The following is a 21,871-nucleotide window of genomic DNA, read 5'->3' as shown; positions in this document are numbered from 1 at the left end:
ATACTTTTATGACATGAGTCCTTCATAAGTGGTACTGTCTAGTTTGTATTTTATATAGTTTCTTGCTGAGAAGTCATAATGGTATCAGCCAAGGCTTTCTCTTTGAAGTCAGGTTCTTTACCTTTTTGCAATTTGCTAAGTTATGTATTTCCTGACATTGGCATACCATCAATGTCTAATTCCATGACAGTTTTTTTTAAAGATTTATTTATTTTGTTTTCACATTAAAGATTTATTTATTTACTATGTATACATTGTTCTGTCTGCATGTATGCCTGCACACCAGAAAAGGGCATCTGCTCTCATTACAGATGGCTGTGAGCCACCGTGTGGGTGCTGGGAATTGAACTCAGGACCTCTGGAAGAGCAGTCAGTGCTCCTAACCTTGGAGCTATCTCTTCAGCCCCTCTATGCCAGTTTTTTAAAATTATTTATTTATTATTTTATTACGTATACAGTGTTCTGTCTGCATTTATCCCTGCAAGTCAGAAAAAAGCACCATATCTTATTATAGTGGTTATGAACCACCATGTGGTTGCTGGGAATTGAACTCAGGACCTCTGGAGGAGCAGCCAGTGCTCTTAACCTCTGAGCCACCTCTCCAGCCCCCTCTAAGCCAGTTTTGATCCTCATTGTTAAAACTTGTGTACTTATTTAAGAAACATTCTCCGTAAAGAAGTGGCCCCTCCATCCATAAAGCTTGCTTACCCTGACTGTTCTGAGCTCCTGCTCAGAAGGCAGGGGAAATGGCTCCCTTTTCTCTTGTCATCCTTATTTTTGGAATAGTAAGCACAGCATCAGCACTGGAAAAATGCCATGGGATGTATGGTCTTCTCTTTCCAAGTGCACCTTCTCTACTCACTATGTAGATGCTGTTTCTCAGTGCGCCTCCTTTTGCCCTCATGCCCAGTGTCCTTATAGTCACAGTTGGCTCTGTGCTGAACAGTAGAAAAAAGAAACTAAATTTACATTTTGTGGGCATGTAGAGGTGCTTATTTTGTTTTGGAAGAGTCATAAGTATGCCTGTGACTGCTCCCAAAATTATTTTCAACAAGCAGCTTTAGAAATATAAAGAAATCCACTCTACCCTACCCCCAAGGCAGGAGCTCACTCTGTAACCCTAGTTGACCTAGAACTCAGCATGTAAACTAGGCTGGCCTTGAACCTGTGCAGGTTTGAATTATGAGAATGAGCCCATCATGCTCAAAAAATAAATCTAAAATGGTAAATTGTTTCCCTCTCTGTTCCAGATATGTCGGTAACCTTTCCAGAGATGTGACTGAAGCTCTCATCCTCCAGCTCTTTAGCCAGATCGGACCTTGTAAAAACTGCAAAATGATTATGGATGTAAGGGTACTTCACTCAGTCAGTGTTCTTAAACATGAAAGCCATCATCACTTCAAACCTTCTTCATTAATGTCCAAGTTCAGAAGATCGTGGTGAATTTGTAATTAACCTGTTTAGTGGGCAGTCATATTTAATTCTTTTGCTAAGTGAAGGAAGAATATTGAACTAATGTTTAGAAAGGATAGTGTGTATGTGCTCTTCTAAGAGCTATTGAAGGAGCAGAATTGTTTTACATGTGGTGTCGGTTGAATTATCTACAAGCACAGTTATTAGAATGGGAATTGAGGTAGACCTTTAGTATAATGTAAAAAAATAAATATGTAATGAAAAGAATTTTTAGCTTCATTTTTAAAGGTTTTCTTGCATGTCTATCAGACTGTAATGTATAGAAAATACATCAAACTTACTCATATGGTTGGTGTTAACGATGAATAGTTTCTAGTTTTTAAAACAGTTCATTGTTTATGTGTACAGGTGAATGAATATACATGTATGTGTACATGTATGTAGAGGCCAGATGTCAACATTCGTAGTTCTTCATGCATGCACAGTAGATAGGATCTTACAGTGTAATTTAAGATGACCTATAAATTGCTATTCTTGAGCTAGGATGATTGCAGTCTAACTGCCTTAACTTCTCAAATGCTAATATTACAATGTGTCTCCACAACCTGGCAATTAATTCATTGTTTTGTTTGTTTGTTTTTGAGGCAGGGTTGATGTAATTCAGACTGACTTGAAACTTGAAATGTTCTGCCTCAGCCTCCTGAGTGATAGAGATATATATGTGCTACCACTCCCCTCAGAATCTCAGTTATTGTAGAATAAGAGTTTTTATTGAATTTTATATTTATCTCTGTGCTCTGAAATTTTGAGCCAGTTTTCTTTAGTAATTCCTAGAAAACCATAGAAAGAATTGAATTAATTATAAAGTCATTTAGTATTCCACACTGATAAGCTCAGACTAATTAGGTTTATTTCTCTACTTTATTAATTTATCATAAAACATTTTGAAGCCAGGTGTGATAGTGCATGCCTGTAATCTCAGAACTCAGGAGATAGAGGCAGGAGGATCACTGCAATTTGGAGGTTGCTCTAGTCTACATAATAAGTTCCAAACCAGCCAGGGCTCCATAGAAAAAGAGTCAATAAATAAACAAACCACATCTTGCTTTGGGCCAGAAGTTGGCTTGGTGATAGAGTGCTTCCTTAGCAGGCATGAGGTCCTGGGTTTTGGGCTACAGCACTAGGGGAAAAGAAACAATCCAGATTTATTGTATCCCAGCTACCAGCAGAAAAGAAGAGGTGTTTCGTTTTTGCCTTTGAGAGTCTTACTGAGTATAAGTATCCCCAGCTGTCTTTGGACTCACCAGGATGTCCTCAGCATTCCTGGTACTGGAACTACAGATAGACAGATATTTTTTTTTCTCAGATTTAAAATTTTTATTTCATATAATGAATATTTTGCATACCTGGTGCCCATAGAGGTAGAAAACAGTATTAGATCCCCTGAAATTGGAGTTCATGGATAGTTGTGAGCTACTATGTGATGCTGGAAAACAAACCTGGGTCTCTGCAAGAGCAACAAGTGCTTTAACCTCTGTGCCAACTGTCCAGCCTCCAAGGGAAGAAATTTATAATTCTTTGCAACAGACAGAGAACTTGTATCAGAAATCCACTTTCTTATTTTATTTTATTTTTTTGGTTTTTCGAGTCAGGGTTTCTCTGTGGTTTTGGAGCCTGTCCTGGAACTAGCTCTTGTAGACCAGGCTGGCCTCGAACTCAGAGATCCGCCTGCCTCTGCCTCCCGAGTACTGGGATTAAAGGCGTGTGCCACCACCGCCCGGCTAGAAGTCCACTTTCTAAGACCCGTTGTAAATATTATCAGAGCCTGCTTGGTATCCAGAGTCTAGTTTAAGAACAGGCTGAAGGAGCTTAGTTAAAATGTTCTGTTGTTCCACAAATTGGAAGCAGTAAGATGTAAAGTTTGTAACAATAAAAAGTAATAACTGGGTTGCAGTGTGGTTTATGGTAGAGCATTAGGTAGGTGTATAAGGCTCTAGGTTTGATCCATAGCACTACAAAAAGAAACAAAAGGGAAGCTGCAGGAAAATTATACTAAGTATTTGCCTTTTTATCTGAAAATTTACTTGTAGGATAAGTGAGTCAATCTCCATAACCTGGTAACTGTAATTCTGTATTAAATTTAAGAGGGGATTTTTTTTTTTTTTTAATGAAAGAGGTTTAAAATTGACTTCTTTTTTTTTTTTTTCCAATAGACAGCGGGAAATGACCCATACTGTTTTGTGGAGTTCCACGAGCATCGTCATGCAGCTGCAGCACTGGCTGCTATGAATGGGCGGAAGATAATGGGTAAGGTAAGCAGTCATAATTACAGAAGGTGACTTTCTCTGGAAAAGCATTTTCCTTCTCATCCTCCTAGGTGGGGGCAAAAGCATGTTCCACCACGTCCATTGTTATGCAGTGCTTGGGACGGAGCCGGGACTTTGACCAGCACTCTACAACAGAGCTACATCCCAGTTCTTGGAAGAGAAAGTTTTAAGTTAGATTTTACCTTATTTCTTATTATAATGTTTTAGAACCATTATATCTCTTTATTGCAAAGGGTCAGTTATTTGTATTTGTATTTAAAAGGTAGGATGGAGCTATAGAAATGGCTAAGTATTAAGAGCACTGATTATTCTTCCAGGAACTGGGTTTGAACCCTTATATCTACATGGTGGCTCACAGTCATCTGCAACTCCAATCCTAGGGGACTGATGTTTTCTTCTTGTTCTGAGGATTCTGCACACACATGATACACAGATGTACATTCAGTCAAAACACCCGTATGTGAATAAATTTAAATTTAAAAAAAAGGAGCTGATAACTTTGACACACACTTTTAAACCCAGCACTCAGAAAGCAAAGGCAGGCAGATCTCTATGAGTTCAAGGCCAGCCTGATCTACACAACAGGTTCCAGGTTAGCCAGTGCTACAATAGTCTTGAATGAATGAATAGGGTAAAGCTTCTAGAGACCAGAGGCCTGTGTTAGCTCCTTTTCTCAACGGTGCTGTGTACATGATAAACCTAAATGGTTATGGAACTATTCAAATTTGGATGAAACATAACAGTAATATGGAATACAGGTAAAGAGGCACGTATGGGTATCTTTGGTTTTAAAAAGAAATGTGGTCAGCCCGTGTGGCCCGTACTTTTAATCTCAGCACTCAGGAGGCAGAGCAGGTAGATCTAAATTCCAGTCCTGTCCTACAGAGCAAGTTCCAGGACTACAAAGAAAAACCCTGTCTCAAAAAAAACAAAAAATAAAAATAGTAAAAAAATAGAAAAGTCAGGCATAGTGGTATATGCCTTTAATCTCAGCATTCTCAGCATTACAGAGGCAGAGGCAAGTTGATCTCAATTGAGCTGGAGGCTAGCCTGGTCTACATAGTGACTTCCAGGACAGCCAAAGCTACATAATCAGACCCTATCCCCACAAAAAAAAAAGAAGAAGAAGAAGAAAAAGAAGAAGAAGAAGAAGAAGAAGAAGAAGAAGAAGAAGAAGAAGAAGAAGAAGAAGAAGAAGAAGAAGAAGAAGAAGAAAAGAAAAAAAAGAAGGGAAAAGAAAAAAGATAAAATAGAACCAAAAGTTTTTTTTTAAGTTATTTGAACATTAGCAGAAATATGAAAAGATTAGCATTTGCCAAACATATCTATATTAGCAGGACCTGGATGCTAAGGCAAGAGAATTAAGTTTAAGACTTGCCTAGGCTATAGAGTAAATTCAACCTCAACCTGGCAGACTTAGTGACTCATCTTAGAGTAAAATGTAGAGAGGGGCTGAACCAAAAATGTAGCTACCAGTTGTGAGTCTCCAGGTTCAATCCTCAGAACAATTAAAAAAAAAAAAAGATGAAAAACGTTAATGTGTTGAGAGGTTGTTGAGAGAGCTCAATAGGAAGAGCACCTGCTGCTCTTCCAGAGGATCTGGATTTTATTCCCAGCACCCACACGAAAGCTCACAACCTTCTGTAACTCTAGTTCCAGGGGATTCTTTGCCTCTTTGACTTCTCTACAGGTGTGTTTATCTGGTACTAGTCACAGATATACACAGACATAAATGAAGGCAAAAACACATATACACATTGTTGGTAATCTCCACTCTGGTCTTACTCCTCTCATTCCAGACCCTGCCCTCAGGGATGGTCAGCTCCTCCCCTGGAGTGGCTCAAGTCCACACCCACAGGGTATTTAAGTCCTGGTCACCAGACCTGTGAAGTGATTTCTCTCCTGCCTTTCTGAGAGTCACCTGGAAGTTATTTTGCTGTTTATTAAATCTGGATTTATTAATTCAATCTTATTTGGCTTATTGCATCAATGGAGGAACCCCAAATTGGGGATCCAATACTTGTAACACATAAATAAAATGAATTTTTAAAAAGAACGGAAAGAGGGTCTGGAGAAATGGTTTAGCGGTTAAGAGCACTGACTGCTCTTCCAGAGGACCTGGGTTCTATTTCAACACCTACATGGCAGTTTGCCACTGTCTGTTATTGCACTTCCATGAATTCCAGTACCTTCATAGAGAAACACATGGAGGCAAAAGCACCAATGCCATAAAATAATTCAAAACCAAACAGAAAAAATTTGTATTTACTAGTTAGAATTTGTCAAACTAGGCCTGAAGATGAATGTTAAACTAATTAGCATAAGCATCCCCTACACTTGCCTTGATTTCCTGTATCACAGGAAAATGTGAATTTGAGGTTTGTGTTTTTTTGTTTTTGTGCTTTTTGTTTGTTTGTTGTTGTTTTTTGGTTTTTTTTGTTTTTTTTTTTTTTTGGTTTTTTCAAGACAGGGTTTCTCTGTGGCTTTGGAGCCTGTCCTGGAACTAGCTCTGTAGACCAGGCTGGTCTCGAACTCACAGTGTTTGTTGTTTTTTAAAACAGGGTTTCTATGTGTAGCCCTGACTGTTCTGGAACTCGCTCTGTAGACCAGGCTGGTTTTGAACTCGAGATCACTTGCCTCTGCCTCCTGAGTGCTGGGATTAAAGGTGCGTTTCCGGTGCCACCAGTGTCCAGCTTGAGCTTTAACTTTATGAAACATATTCCATTTATTTATTTATTTATTTATTTATTTATTTATTTATGTTTGTTTGTTTGTTTGTTTGTTTGTTTTTAAAGGAAGTCAAAGTGAATTGGGCAACAACCCCCAGCAGTCAAAAGAAAGATACAAGCAGTAAGTACATTTGATGCCCTGTGGGCATTTGTTGTATTATACCCCATAGTTCTATTATAAAGCATATAACATCATACATGTTTGCAGTAATATTTTGATCGTTATCCTGATATGATTTAATATGTTTGTGTTAATAAATTTAAGAACAAATCTAATCTTTGTCATCAGGTAGTACCGTTGTCAGCACACAGCGTTCACAAGGTAATTGTATCTTCTTAAACATAAAATGAACTCTCTTGAAAGGGTATTCACTAACCACCTCAAATTTTTTATTTGATATTGGTTGGGGGGAGCGGGGTGGAAGGATATAGTATTTTTATTTGTTTCTGGCAATATTTTCCCCTTCTTCCCATTGTTGACCAAGTGTGGCTTGTCCACGGTTTGTTGCTAGTTCAAGCTCTCTGTCCCCTGTGGTAGCAGCTGATGCCTTAGAAATACTTTCACCACCTAAAGGGCAAGATACCTTACTTTCCTGAGGTCACCTGGGCTTCATACCCAGATCTTCCAAGTGCTCAAGTTGCTCCTGAAACAGTGTTTCCGGAAGAGCAACCCAGTGTGTTGCTTAAGGCCTGCAAATAGGGGTAACTTTTCTTTCCAAATCTACTTTGTCAAAGTTGATATATGTGTCCATTTTAAAGTGTTCTTCAGCAAGTTTGACTTTTCACATGTTTCCTTTGAGAATTGTTTTTAAAAACCAAAAACCAAAGCTTCACATATGGGATGGCTATTTTTCTCCAATGTTTTTTTAATGGTACTGATATAAAGTGAAGGGATTATTGTTTTCATTCTGTTGCCTTCAGTCTTAGTTCACTTGCACATGGACTCACATAAACTGAATGATGTAATGTCTGGGCAACCAAAACTGTTGGCTTTTGAGAAAACTGTCAAATACTTTAACATCAAACTGTTGCAATGCAAGGTATTTCTTTGATTGTTCTTCACAAAATAGTGACTAAATCAAGTATTTCATGTAGTTAGCTTTAGTAAGCTGCCTTAAATAAGGCAAATCTAGTCTTTGTAACTTGCATTCCCACTACTTAATTGTAATTTGTAAAGCATAGATATAGTAATAAAATGAATAACAGTTAATAATTATTATTAGAATGATAACTAAGTCTTACTTTTTTTGCAGAACTGAAAGTTTTTATATGTTATTAGTTTGTTTCCTAGACCCTTGTAATGATTGACTTTAAGTAGACAGTGCCTGGCAGCTTCTGGGAGCTATTGGTCTTTTTAAAAGACTCTTTCCTGTGTTGTTACTTTGAGTTGTTACTTTTAAGACTGGTAGGATTTTATAGTGAGGACAGTATTTTATACTTGATTGTATATATAGTCTGTGCATTATTTTAAGAATTCTTTATTTGTATCAGTTGTAGTGTTTAAGTTCTGAAGTTGTGTTTTTCTCTTCACTCCCTCCTTCCTTTGTAAGATCACTTCCATGTGTTTGTTGGTGACCTCAGCCCAGAAATCACAACTGAAGACATCAAAGCAGCTTTCGCACCATTTGGGAGAATTTCGTAAGTAACAAAAGATAAATAAAATACCTAACTAGAAGAGATTTTATGTAATCATAACTATATAACTTTGTTGTGACTGTGAACCTTAATTTTAACCCTTTAAATATAGCATATTCCATTGCTTAGCTATCATCCCAGAGTCTTAACAGCAGGTTGTGTTCCCACTAATGAGTACTTGATCTTGGGTCATCTTAGACCCTTGCTCAGTTAGCAGCACCTTCCTCATGCTGCTGTCATAGACATTCAAACCTCTTGGAGGTGCTGTGCTGTAATTGAAGGAGTTGTTCGAGCATGTGTATGATTACATGCAATTTATGTCAACTTAATAAAATAAAACCTCAACAGCTCAACAGTTTTGATTGAAAAAAACAGTTGTTAAATATTACTTCCTTGACATTTAATTCCCCCCCCCCCCTTAAAACTTAGCAATAGTGCTTTGTACTGTTTTGGGAAACATTTACTTACTTACATTTGATAGTAGCCATGCATTTTAGGCCCTTTGTCAATATTTATTTATTACAGAAGAACTTTGGAAGTCTGAAAAGCATGCCATATTACAGTAAGAATAACAAGCAATTTCAGTATTTATTCAGAAGAAGTTGTTGAGTTCAGGGAAAGTGTTGTAGGCTTTCTGACTCTGTTGTAGCTATGGCTTGATTGAAGAGAAAGCAGATGGAGGTGAGGAGACTGGAAAGTAGATACCCATAGCATTATGGTGAGTTTTCAGTGAGCGTTGCAGTTGGTTGGTGAGCGTGACCGTGAGGGTAGGACAGGACTTGGGCTATAAGTGGACTCTTCTGTCCCTTGACAGTTTCTTTTGTGAAAGCTGGTTAAGAAAATAATGAGGTTTTCATTTCTTGGTTGTTTTTTTTATAAACTTTGTTAGGATTTCAGTTGTGGTTGATTTGCTTTCAAGTGTATACACTAGGCAGGTCTTACTTTAACTTTGTTCTGTCAAGCTCTAAAAGTCCCTTCCTGCAGAATCTTGGGCATTTTGGTTTGGTGTAGAGAATCTTGGTAAGTTTCATTCTGTCCTCAGAGTAGTCAGTCATAAGACAACAGAAGGCTTAAGAATTTCATTCTGATCCTTGCTTCTTTCTGTGCAAGTCATTGTAGAAGGAAGGAGGGGTCAAGTATATTTCAGGGCTGGTACTTGTGAGACACAAGAAAGAATAAAACCTTTTCTTACATGAACAAGGGAAGTAGCTATTCTGGTGGATTTTTAATTTTGGTTGAATTACCTTTTCTAATGAGAATTTTATTTAGAGTTTTAGATAAAGATTGTTTGATAATTATTGAAGGGCTGATAAAATGGTTCAGCAGGTAAGGTTGCTTGCTATCAGGCCTGATGACCTAAAACTCCACGTGGTGGAAGGAGAAAGGTAACTCCTGAAAATGGTTCTCTGACTTTCACACATTTATGCACACACACACACACACACACACACACACACACACACACACACACACGTTTAAAAAACTGTAAAGTTAAATGACCTTCAAATTTAACAGTTTCATAACTTTGTAGTTATAAACTAGTCTATCTTTTTGTTAAATGTGACTACATCATATTTTTAGTCTGGATTTTTTTGTTTGTGTATTTACTTTTATGTGTGTGGATACATATGTGTGTGCATGTGTATATAGGCCAGGTTTGACATCTAGTGCCTTCCTCCATCACTCTCCTCCTAATACACTGAGGCAGAATTTCTCACTAGAACCTAGAGCTCACCAGTTTACTAGTCTAGCCAGCTTACCCTGAGTGTGCCCTGTCTTTGCCTCCCAAGCCCTGGAGTTAAAGGTGTGCTGCCACACTGACGTGACATGTATATGCTGGAGATCTGAACTCGGGTCCTTTCATTTGCATGACAGCACGTTATCTGCTGAGCTATTTCCCCAGCCCCAGTATTTGGATTTTCTTATGGGCCTACAATTATTAATTTGTTAATTTTTTTTCTTGGTAAGGCCTTTTTGTTGTGGCAATGTGTGTATTTAAATGTTAACTTACATAGGAAGTTAGCTTTCTTAAATTTCTTAAGAACTATTTGGCATTGAAAGGACACATTCCTATTTTTGTTTGTGTTGTTTCTTGTCTTAAGGTGACAGGCTGGTAGGAATATTGGAGGGTTTCTACAATAGATGTCTCTGTAGGCAGTTTACACTGCTTGATTTATAGAAGGTGTGGGGTACATGGTAGTCTATTAAATATTTATTGTGCAAATAATTCCCTAATTTATATAGCTTAAACCCTTTCTGTTACTTGAGTTTAGGGTCATATAGCAAATTTTGTTATAGAAATAAATCAACTACCAAATTAAATGCATCTGTGCCATGTAGATAATAGTTACTGAGAAGTGACTTATATTAGTTTAATCACAGAATCTCCGTCATTTTGATTGCACTTACTAAGTCACTTCTAAACTGATCTAAAATATGCTTGTGTATACTTACAATTGCATGGCTTTCTGACTTGGGTTCTTGTTGTAAACATGCATATTTTGTTCATGTGTCTTGAGAGAACAAGCATTGTGACATGTCTGGTTAATTTAAAATAGTGAAGCACAGTTTGAGTCCAGTTTTTGAGGTATGGAGTTTTAGCTATCGTGGCTGGGTTTTACTCAATCTCAAATAATAGGGCTCTGGTTATTTTGCAGAGTGTCTCTGAAGAATGGACAGAATTGCCCTGGCTAACTACAAGCTACGGTTCACAGTGGATAAATGTTGGCGTGCTTTTTTACTTTCTGACTTTTTAAAACTTTGTTTCATATCTTATAGTTTCCAATCAATCTTAATATGAATGCTGTTATGAAATTCAGTATAAAATCTTTTCTTAAATAGTTTAAAAGTAAAATGTGTTTGTAGTATTCTTTAATGATTTAGCATTTCTGAAAATGTCATGTTCTCAAAATTTACCCTAGCCTGAAATGGGGTATATATTCATCTGAGAAAATGAAGAAATTAGCTTAAGGGATATATAGTTTTTTGATCTTTTAGTTTTCAGTTTTGTATTTTAATTTTTTGAATGATTAGGTAGAATATGGTGCCAAATAGCAAATTATAAATTGCATGGTTAAAGAAAGACATTATATTATACCTAAAAACCTTGTAATTACTAAGTGATTAATGAGAACATTTGCTTTCACCATGCTTAATATTTAGATGTTCATAAAATATTCTGAAGTGGGAAACATTCTTTATAATATAGACTTATATTTAAGACATTGATTTGCATGTCTATAAAATTAACCCTCATTGGCCAATAAATTACATTTTATAGAATAAAAGGTAAATTTTTATTAGTGGTTTACTGCTAGTGAAAGTGAAAGTGTAAAAATAAATTGTATATGACTCTTATTTTATGTCGGGACAGTTTACAAAACTCAATTTCCGGTGGCTTCTGTTTCAGAGATGCCCGCGTGGTAAAAGACATGGCTACGGGAAAGTCCAAGGGATATGGCTTTGTCTCCTTTTTCAACAAATGGGTGAGCACAATCAGAAGTGCATGCACAGTGCTGTAGATTGGGACAGAAACACTCAGGTTGTTTTAATCTTTTTGTCTACTATGTATTTAGTTCACTGAGAATTAGCACTTTCCCTAGAAAGCAGCTCTTTTATTGTTTGTTTATTTAGTCATTTAGCTCCTGACACAGGCAAAATACTGATACTGTGTTTCAAACAATGCAAAATAAAAATGCTTACAACCAAAAAAAAAAAAAGCCCAAAATGTTTTGTGAAGGTACTTTCAATGATTTGTAATTGTTTTGTTATCCCAAAGACTGTGAGAGATATATACTGCTGCCTTACCCCTGTTTAGCTTTCCCTAAACCCATTACCCGGCAAATGGAATTTAAAGACAATGTTGCAATTTTGAAAAGCTATTGGTATTGTGTTCCATGAAGCATTTTCCTTTTTAAAAAATCTGTACAAAGCATCACATTTTCTTTATTGCTATAAATTATTTGTAATATCAACTAATTACAGCTTCTTTATTGTCTCTAATGTGCGGAACAGGATGCAGAAAATGCCATTCAGCAGATGGGTGGCCAGTGGCTTGGTGGAAGACAAATCAGAACTAACTGGGCAACCCGAAAGCCTCCAGCTCCAAAGAGTACATATGAGTGTAGGTGCTTTGGAGAAGAGAAGCAATGTGGAATTGTGGAGAGAAAATACACTAGATTTTAAATGTTAGAGCTGTTCCCGGAGACTTATTGCAGAAATAGATGAGAAGCAGATCAAGACTACTGTTCAAAATGTACTTAGTTTTTATTTTTGTGATTTTAAATAATTATCTCTAATGTCAAGTCTCCTGTTAAATAGAGCATATGGGATAGTGTTTATGCATTCTTGGGGAGGCTTCATTCTGAACTAAAATTAGTATGTGTTGGGGCTGGAGAGATGGCTCAGAGGTTAAGAGCATTGCCTCCTTTTCCAAAGGTCCTGAGTTCAATTCCCAGCAACCACATGGTGGCTCACAACCATCTGTAATGAGGTCTGGTGCCCTCTTCTGGCCTGCAGGCATACACACAGACAGAATATTGTATACATAATAAAAAAAATTAGTATGTCTTTTATAGGCATTTTGATTGAGGAAAACTGTCGTTATAGTAGAGTAGTTCATGAATTAATCCTTCCAAATATGGGTAATGATTTGGATTTGAAGATAGAAAATGTTTTCTCTTCCCAGCCAACACCAAACAGCTGTCATATGATGAGGTTGTAAGTCAGTCTAGCCCCAGCAACTGCACTGTGTACTGTGGAGGAGTGACGTCAGGACTGACAGGTATGGGAGTTTGCCTGTATGGCACCATGAAACTAGCTTAAACTGAAAAGCTTCATATCTGTAGGTTTTTTTAATACTATGAATTCTTTTTCTTATGTTGTTTTTGTTTTCTAACAGAACAACTAATGCGTCAGACTTTTTCTCCATTTGGACAAATAATGGAAATTCGAGTCTTCCCAGATAAAGGATATTCATTTGTTCGGTAGGGGTAGTTTCTTTCAAAACTTCTTTTCTTAAGAAATAATTTTGAGCATTTAATATAATGGTTTTCTTAAGATTTTGTCTTGGCTTATCTGCTTAAACCTCAGTTCAAGTGGATTCACCTGGATAACACTGAGACCTGAAAGAGAAACTTTTTTAGTGTATAACTGTGTGCTCATGTTTTTATTAACCTTTTTTTTTTTTTTTAATTGACAAGGTCTCACTATTCTGCCCTGGCTGGCCTCGAACTCTCAGAGCTCCACCTGCCTCTGGCTTTCAAGTACTGGGATTAAAAACTACTTAATGATATATTTTTATGACTCCCTCTTTCCAACTCAAGGCCAAAAAAGCATACCATTCATTAAATCAAATTTCCTATGCCAGGTGTGGTGGTCCATTTCTGTAATCATAGCACTTGAGAGGTAGAGAATCTCTACAACTGTGAGATTTAAAAAAAAAATAGCAAAGGAAATGTGGCATTTTTTTGGTGGGTAGGTAGGGATCATTTCAGCATCCTCTATATTTTTTTTATGGTTGCTTTGCTTTTCTCCACCAAATGGTAGTCAAATTTATTTTTCATGATTTTTAAAAATAGTTTGTGTTCATAAATACTTAAAAGAGGTTATATTGGTGATTCTTACTATTGTTTCCAATAGGTTCAATTCCCATGAAAGTGCAGCACATGCGATTGTTTCTGTTAATGGTACTACCATTGAAGGGCATGTGGTGAAATGCTATTGGGGCAAAGAGACTCTTGATATGATAAATCCCGTGCAACAGGTGAGAGGGTCCTTGACTTTGGGATGGACTTGCTGGGCTAGTAATGAGGTTGCTTTAAAATGAAGCTTGTTGATAATCCTTGTTAATGAGTTTCTAGCTCAATTCATAGTATATAAGGGCTCTTCCTACATGTATTATAGTTCCGGAGTGGTGTGTCATGGATTGCAGTGGTGACATGATGAGTGTAACCGCCTCAGTTGACTCATGCTCACACAGTGGACTTTAAAATGCTCCGCCAAACCTAACAGGGTATTAAATCTTTTCTTAATACTTGGTAGATTTATTCACAATGATTTGGAGAACTCACAAGCATGCTTGGCCCAACTGAACAAAATATAAAGCCATAAATATACGTAGGCTCTAGTATTGCTGCTTTTTTTTCCCTAGGCAACTGTAGTGGTCCAGACTCAGCACCACAGAGATTTCTGTGAGGGAGTTGTAAATGGAGCATAGATGTGCTAGTGAGAAACCCTAAGCCACATCTGTACTTCATACATTCCCAATCTAGAGGAAATACTTACAGACAGTTATGAACAGCAAGTTCAGTCTATCCTTAGTCCATTGCCTGAGCCTTCCAAGGACTGCCATTTAGAGCCGCACATAGTTTCAGGAGTAGTCTTTGTGTGTGTGTGTGATGCTGGGATAATCCAGGCCTCACCTAGATTCGTACGCACTCATTCTACCACTGAGCTACGTTCTCCCAGTCCAATCCTATTATTGCAGTTGTGGTGATGGTCCTGTGCTTTGGCTATGTGGTGTATTAAGATTGTATATACAAAGAACTTCAAGTAATACTAAATTATCTGTTGTAATTTTACTTGATAGCAGCAAAATCAAATTGGATATCCACCAGCATATGGTCAGTGGGGCCAGTGGTATGGAAATGCACAACAGATTGGCCAGTATGTGCCTAATGGCTGGCAAGTACCTGCCTATGGGATGTATGGCCAGCCATGGAGCCAGCAGGGATTCAAGTAAGCACGTTTGCTCTTTGCCTTTTGTAACCTTGGAAAACATCAGAAAGAACTTAAGTATTGACTAAATCATGTGGCCCCGGGGTTAAGCGTAATGATAGTCTTGAAGGATTTTACCCAAGGTTCACATCTTAATTCCATGGTCTGTAGGAAATGTGTGCTCTCTCCCTCTCTTTCTCTCTCTCCATACACATGCAAACAAAATAAGATAAAATTTTGCCTAGAAATATTTTTCTTTGAAATATGATTACATCAATACATATTTTGGTGATGTTTAATAATATATCAACTTTTTTATTATTACATTTTGTTTATTTGTGTGACACACATACCACTTGGTACTCATGGTGTCCAAGGAAAACTTGTGGGAGTTCTTTCCTTCTACCCTATGAGTCTTGGTGATCTAGCTCAGGTTTCAGCTGAGTGGCAAACACTTTGACCCAGTGAACCATCTTACCAGTCCCAATTTTTTGTTTGTTTTCTGAGGCAAAATCTTATAAAGCCCATGCTAGCCTTGAACTTGATATAAAACTGATGATGACTTTGAACTCTTACTTCTCTTGCTTCGACTTCCCAATTACAGGGTTCCAACAACACACCCAAATAAATCAACCTTCTAGTGAAGAGTACTTGATAGTTTCTAAGCTTTTCATGTGACTGTAGCTCCTTACCTATTCTTTTTTAAAATTTATTTATTTTTATTTTATGTATACCTGCATGTGTGTCTATGTGAGTATGTTGAATTCCCTACAACTAAAGCTTCCATGTGGGTGCTGGGAATTGAACCAGGTCCTCTGGAAAGAGCAGCCAGTATTCTTAACCACTAAACCATCTCTCTAGCCTCCTAATCTGTTGCAAGTCTCTTGGCTGCATATATGTTTGCATGAATCACTTAGAACTGGACTTTAGATGGTTGTGAGCCACCATGTGGGTACTGGAAATTGAATCTGGGTCCTTTGCAAGAGGAACAAGTGCTCTTAACTCCTAAACCAACTTTTGCAGCCCCTGGATATACATTGTTAACCCAGAGAAAAAGACTCCCTCTTTATGTGGGTTCCAGCTATCAAAAAGACTCCCCATTCTCTCTGTGTGTCTGTTCCTCTGAGATGAAAGTTTGCTCTAGGAGCTTTCCTCTCCTCAAACTCTGTGGTCCCCCACTTGCACCACATAGGCTATTCGCCTCAGTCTTTTTGCCATTGTTACTTGTCTCTCCCCCTAATCAGGTTCCACAGTTTATCAAGGTCATTTGGGCAGCAGGTTTGGTTATTCATACCCAAGGTAACCAATGTCTCACAGGTGACATTTGTCAAAGTTGATCCTGTGATGATGTAGAACTCTGGCATTAACCCAGCCTCTGGTGTTTCTGTTGTTTACCAATGATGCCTTGGCTATGCCCACATGGCCCTGGACTTTGTTCCCTATGAGCAGAGGAAATGAACGAGCAGTACAAGTACTTTGATATGCATTGTGCTTTTTTTTTCCCGTATGAAAGGTTTGTTCATACACTGTTATGTCACAGGGCTTAAGCACCCAAATGATGCCATTTTATTTACATTTCTAAAAAACTAGGATTATAACCACATTAAATCAAGGTATATCATAAGGCAGGTGAGATGGCATACTCTTAATCCCAGCTTTCAGGTAGCAGAGGCTGGTACATGTCTATAATTTGGAGGCTAGCATGGTTTACATAGCAAGTGCCATGCTAGCTCAGGCAACAGTCCTTTTTCCAAAAAAGAAATGAAAGATAAATGAAAAGCAATATATTGTGTATGTGTCTGAAAATGCCCGATTAGAAATATTCTGTAATGGAGCTGGGAAGATGGCTGAGCAATTAAGATCACTTGTTTCTACAGAGGACCCGGTTCTCAGCACACGACAGGTCACTCTGTAATTTCAGTCCAGAGATCCAGCTAGGCATGCTGTGCACATGTATACAGGCTGGCAAAACTCAAACACATAAAAATAAGTCTTTAAAAAAAAGGAAAGATAAAACTTTAAATATTCTTTTTAAAACTACTTTAAAATTTTCTTTGAAAATTATAGATGTTAGTTTGCTCTATTCCTGGTAATCAAGTTTGTGCTTTGAGACAGTGTCTCTTACTGGCCTGGAACTCACTGTTTTGAAACAGAGATCCGCCTGCTCTACCTCCTGAGTGCCTGCGAACAAAGGGAATGGCTTGTATAATGTGCATCTGGCCTAAGTGGGGAGAGGTTTTTCTGAGTTCAAAGGAATAAGAGTTAAAGATTAAAAATATTTTCTTTCTTTCTTTCTTCCTTTCCTTCCTTCCTTCTTTCTTTTTTCTTTTTTGGTTTTTGCTGAAACTCAGTCTGTATAGCAGGCTGACCTCAAACTCACAGAGATTCACCTGCCTCTATCTCCCAATTACTGGGATTAAACGTCCAGCCTAAAACTATTTTCTTGGGGCTGGAGATATGACTCAGGTAAAGAGCACTGGCTGCTCTTCTAGAGGTCCTCAGTTCAATTCCTAGCAACCACCTATAATGAGATCTGGTACCTTCTTCTGATATGCAGGCAAACATGCAGGCAGAACACATAATTATACTAAATAAATAAATAAATAAATGAATAAATATTTTCTTATAAAAATAATAAATTACCCAAGTGTATATATTGTTTTGGGGTGTTTTTTGGTTTTGGGGGGGGATGGGTTTTTTTGGGGGGGTTGTTTGTTTTTGTTTTTCAAGACAGGTTTCTCTGTAGCTTTGGAGCCTGTCCTGGAACTAGCTCTTATAAACTAGATTGGCCTCAAACTCACAAAGATCCTCCTGTCTCTGCCTCCTGAGTGCTGGATTAAAGGCATGCACCACCACTGCCCAGCAGTTTATTGGTTTCTTTGAGACAGGATTTTGCTGTGCAGACCTGGCTGTCCTGGAACTAGCTCTGTGGACTGGACTGTCAAGGCTTGCATCACCATGCCTGGCTGGGGATACTTCTTTTTAAGAGAAAAAAACCTTTGTGTTTGTTTTTCCTGCCTTAACAGCTTTACTTATATTTGGGCTAAGAAAAGCTATGTCCCTTCAGGCTGAAGAAATGGCTCAACAGTTAAGAGCACTGACTCTTCTTCCAGAGGACATAGATTCAATTCTCAGCACCCACATGGCAGCTTATAACTGTCTGTAACTCCAGTTCCTAGGGACCTGACACTCTCACACAGACATACATGCAGGCAAAACACCAATACATATGAAATAAAATAAATAAGTTATAAACAAGAATAGAGAGAAGGTGCATCCCTGTGAATATGCCTCTCACGCCTGGCCTGACATTGTTTCCCCTCTGCTTCTCTCACTTTCTCCAACAGTCAGACCCAGTCTTCTGCACCGTGGATGGGACCCAATTACAGTGTGCCGCCTCCTCAAGGACAGAATGGCAGCATGCTTCCTAACCAGCCTGCTGGGTATCGAGTGGCAGGGTATGAAACCCAGTGAAAGCAGACCACAGGATGGAAGCCAGGGGCTTGACGCCACAGGGAGGGTAGGAAAGCTGCTGTTTACTTAAAGATTTATCAGATCAGTCCGTACAGATGCCAGATAACAATGTATTTATTTAAAAGGTTTCATCTTTTAATCATGAAATTACTTTTCATCCACATTGTTTTCAAAAGAAACAAGATGGTGGATGTCTGCCAATTTTTGCCTTCATTATCTTTTTTGATAAAGTTTCTCAGATCCTTGTTTCAAAGACAAATGCAGGGATTGCTGCCACTTTTTAAAAATTAAGAGGCAGAAAATTGCACAATGTTGAACTTTTTCCACTAAGGTAGTGTGCAGTTTTAGTTTGCATTCCTGATAGGATTTAAAACATGTAATATAGATGTAAAAAGAAAAGCCACACTTGTGCAAAGTCTAGAAGTTCCTTAGAACTTTCAGCGTATGCACGGTTCTGTGTTAGTTTTAAAGAGTAGGCATTATGTGACCTATATCATCTCCACTGTTACCCCTTTGGAATTTTTAAATGTAAATTATTAGTTTATATCATTTTGTATCTGCATTTTTCACAAATTTGTCCTGCCTTATGAAAATTCTGTAAAATATTCTTAAATGAAAAAAAATGATGTTCACTTAGATTGAAAACTTTTCTCAGATGGACTGAAAATGACATTCATCTTGTTTTTATATGAGAAGGTGCCTCAAGGATCCCCTGTTGGATTTGTTTAAAGGGATTTTTATCTTCTGTGATAAACTTTGCCATCTACCAGGAACTATAAAAACAACAACTCATGACTAAGGAGACTCAGCAGTGTGCTGAGTCCTCCCCCACATCAGCCTCATGTGTCAACATCCATGTTTACATGTGTGGTTTCCTAAGATAGTTCCGCAAGTTAGCAAGCTTTGTATGTCATTCCCTTCCTAAAGGTGTCATGAAGAGTTGACGTGAGACGGGTTTTACGTTTGCATGTGAATATCACATACTTACTTTGATGGTCTTTGATAAAAACTCATCTGTTCTTGTTTTTCAAGAATTTTGAGACACAAAGTTGTATGTAAAGGAATATATTAATTTGATGTTTTCTATTTAGATTTACTTAAAGAAGTAAATCCACTTTAATGTGTACAAATGATAGCTGTGAAACTGTAGAATATTCCTCTGTCAGGCTTGGGATTCAGTAAGAACTCCAAAATTAGCCTGAAGGACCAGCCGGGCAAAACATTTTTTTAAATATTCAGAGGCCAAAATATGAACAAGCAAACAAACAAAAACCCTTAAAATCCTACCTCCTTAAACAGCCATCAAAGAAGAGGCTCCTCACACAGGCTTGACTTGGTTCTTTGGTCCCTGATCTCCAGGAGCTCCGGCATTATTTTTGAGGTTTGCTCTTTGCTGTGCTGGCAATGTTCTAGTCTTGGGATTTCTAGTTCATTTCAGAGTCTCTTGGTTTGGTTTGGTTTCAGTGATGACCACAACCTCCTCCTTGACATCAGAGAGGAAGGAGCCCCTGTGAATTGTAGGTTTTGAGACCTGCAGAGAGCTCCCCGCATTTTACTTAGGCCTGTGGAATTGGAAGCATTTCCTGGCCTGTATCTTCCAGGTAGGAGCACTTGACTCTAACCTGTTCTCTAAGCCAGTCCTCTTGGAAAGCAGAGCCCAGGAAGACAGCTTGAAATGTGTGCTTCTCTGGAGCTCAATTCTATGCAGTTGTGCTGATGTTTCATTAAGTCACTGTGTATTTTTAAGTACTAATACATTGAAATTTGCTTTATGGAAGATGAAAAATTTTTTAAATACTTGAAAATTTTATTTCTTTGTAAACTTCTACAGATCAGGACAGGCAATAAAAGCAGCTTAAACAAAATACTAAAAAAATTTTTTTTAATTTGAAAAAAAATAAACCATACACATCAGGAAGCTATTTTGGTTAATTTTTCTTTTTTTTTAGCTTTTTTTCTTTTCTTCTGCCTTTTGTTTCTATTTTAGTACCCTCAGTATTTTTCTCTATTAAAGAATTTTACTTCCTTTGCAACTCATAGACCACAGGATCATTTGAGCACAAGTAATTTATTTTGTGCAAAAGTATAGTTTCTCTCTTCTTTTGACTCAGTACTGAGGACTTTTATTAGCAGCATGTTCTTGTTGCACAGATCTTAAAATGCACGTTGGTTTGCTGTTGAGAAGGTGGTGGTGACGAGTTCCTGATGACAGACTGACATTTTAGGAACATAGCTGGCGTTGGTTTAAATTTCAATGTTCAATCATTTAAATCATTTTCAACCTAAAAAACTTCATCCTGGTATAAGTATCAGGTAAGGAAATTAAGGTTTTTAAACTGAACTTCTTTGCAATATGCATTCAAATTTTACTCTCTGGTACTGTATAGAAGCTGAGTGACTCTTTGTGGGTCATGGAGCCAGTATTCTTTATCCTGACTGTTTGGATATTAAAATTCCTTTATGTTTTCTATGACCTGTGAGATCTTCTTGCAGTGATTATTGTGTGTGTGAGTTTTTTCCCGGTGTATTCTGTTGTTAACAATCAGTTCTTTCACCGTATCCCTGAAGCCATGGTCTGCATGGGTTCCACAGAGGCTTTGCAGGCTTACCTAACTGAAGCCAGAGTCTGATCTTCCTGGTGAAAATGAGACGTGCAGTCCAGGTTTTCCTGTTCTTGTCTCTGTGCTCACCTTCCTTTTAGATTCGTGATGGAGTTCCTCAGAAGTCTAAGTTGCATTCACAGTTAGACTCAATAAGAACTATAGGTGCTAGTGGGATTGTAGTTCAGGTAGTGAAACAAAATATGTGCATAAAAGATTTTAAAAAGAAGATCTTTTAAACGAGTGATGATTCCTGAGAACTTTTACTTATTTATTGGTCAGCAGGTAAAGATGAGTGCCACCAAGCCTGATGACCTGACTGTGATCCTTGGTCACACCTAGTGGAAGTAGAGCACTAACTCTCAACAAGTTGTTCTCTTACCTCCACAAGTGTGCACCCCACCCACCCCATGGCCACAAATATAAATAAATATTTAAAGCTGTTGGTTCTTTTTGAAATATACATCATATATGTGTGTAGCTCTGCTTGTGGGTGCAGGTGCCTGTGGATGCCAGAAGAGAGGGTGTTAAATTCCTGGAGTTGGTGTTACAGGTGGTGAGCTGTCATTGGTACCAGGATCTGAAATATGAACGAAGAGTACATGCTCTTAACTACTGAGCCTTCTTTCTAGCCCCTTTTTTTCTGGTGTGGGTGTGTGTGTGTGGTTTTTTTTTTTCTCATTTTTGTTTTGAGGCAGAGTCTCATATATAGCCCTGGCTTGCTTTGAACTCAGAGGTTGACCTACCTCTGCTTCTAGTGCTAGAATTAAAGACCTGCCTTAGTTACTGTTTTATTTCTGTAAGGAAACACCATGACCAAGGCAATTTATAACAGAACACATTTAATTGAGGACTTGCTTACAGAGGGTTAAGTTCATTATAATCATGGCGGAGAATATGGTAGCAGGCAGGCATGGTGCTGAGAGGGCAAGAGAGACAGAAGGGAATAGCAGCGGGCACGGGCTTTTGAACCTAA

At 37.9% G+C, this 21,871-nt stretch overlaps 1 protein-coding gene across 7 annotated transcripts in view; it reads left to right on the top strand.

Moving 5' to 3' along the window:
• The window catches only part of Tia1 (TIA1 cytotoxic granule associated RNA binding protein), a 32,491-nt gene extending 11,716 nt beyond the window's left edge, over positions 1-20,775 (top strand). Inside the window, exons 2-14 of one of the 7 annotated variants that reach the window (XR_012911623.1) lie at positions 1,251-1,347; positions 3,627-3,725; positions 6,536-6,590; positions 6,759-6,791; positions 8,020-8,107; positions 10,762-10,827; positions 11,514-11,589; positions 12,119-12,227; positions 12,792-12,887; positions 13,005-13,089; positions 13,745-13,868; positions 14,694-14,842; positions 18,169-20,775. Coding sequence is in view for 5 of the 7 variants with exons in the window: in XM_075983604.1 (XP_075839719.1) it covers positions 1,251-1,347; positions 3,627-3,725; positions 6,536-6,590; positions 6,759-6,791; positions 8,020-8,107; positions 11,514-11,589; positions 12,119-12,227; positions 12,792-12,887; positions 13,005-13,089; positions 13,745-13,868; positions 14,694-14,842; positions 18,169-18,295 (1,138 nt within the window). In the remaining 2 variants the exon portion in view is untranslated. Of the gene's footprint in view, positions 1-1,250; positions 1,348-3,626; positions 3,726-6,535; positions 6,591-6,758; positions 6,792-7,395; positions 7,510-8,019; positions 8,108-10,761; positions 10,828-11,513; positions 11,590-12,118; positions 12,360-12,791; positions 12,888-13,004; positions 13,090-13,744; positions 13,869-14,008; positions 14,117-14,693; positions 14,843-18,168 lie in introns of those variants that run through there. The other 6 variants (XM_075983604.1, XM_075983605.1, XM_075983606.1 and 3 more) reach the window with 6 other exon arrangements.
• Positions 20,776-21,871: the final 1,096 nt, after the last annotated feature.

Source organism: Microtus pennsylvanicus, chromosome 8 (genome assembly GCF_037038515.1).
Source record: "Microtus pennsylvanicus isolate mMicPen1 chromosome 8, mMicPen1.hap1, whole genome shotgun sequence".
Classification (NCBI taxonomy): Eukaryota; Metazoa; Chordata; class Mammalia; order Rodentia; family Cricetidae; genus Microtus; species Microtus pennsylvanicus.
This window is presented reverse-complemented; position numbering and strand designations above follow the sequence as displayed.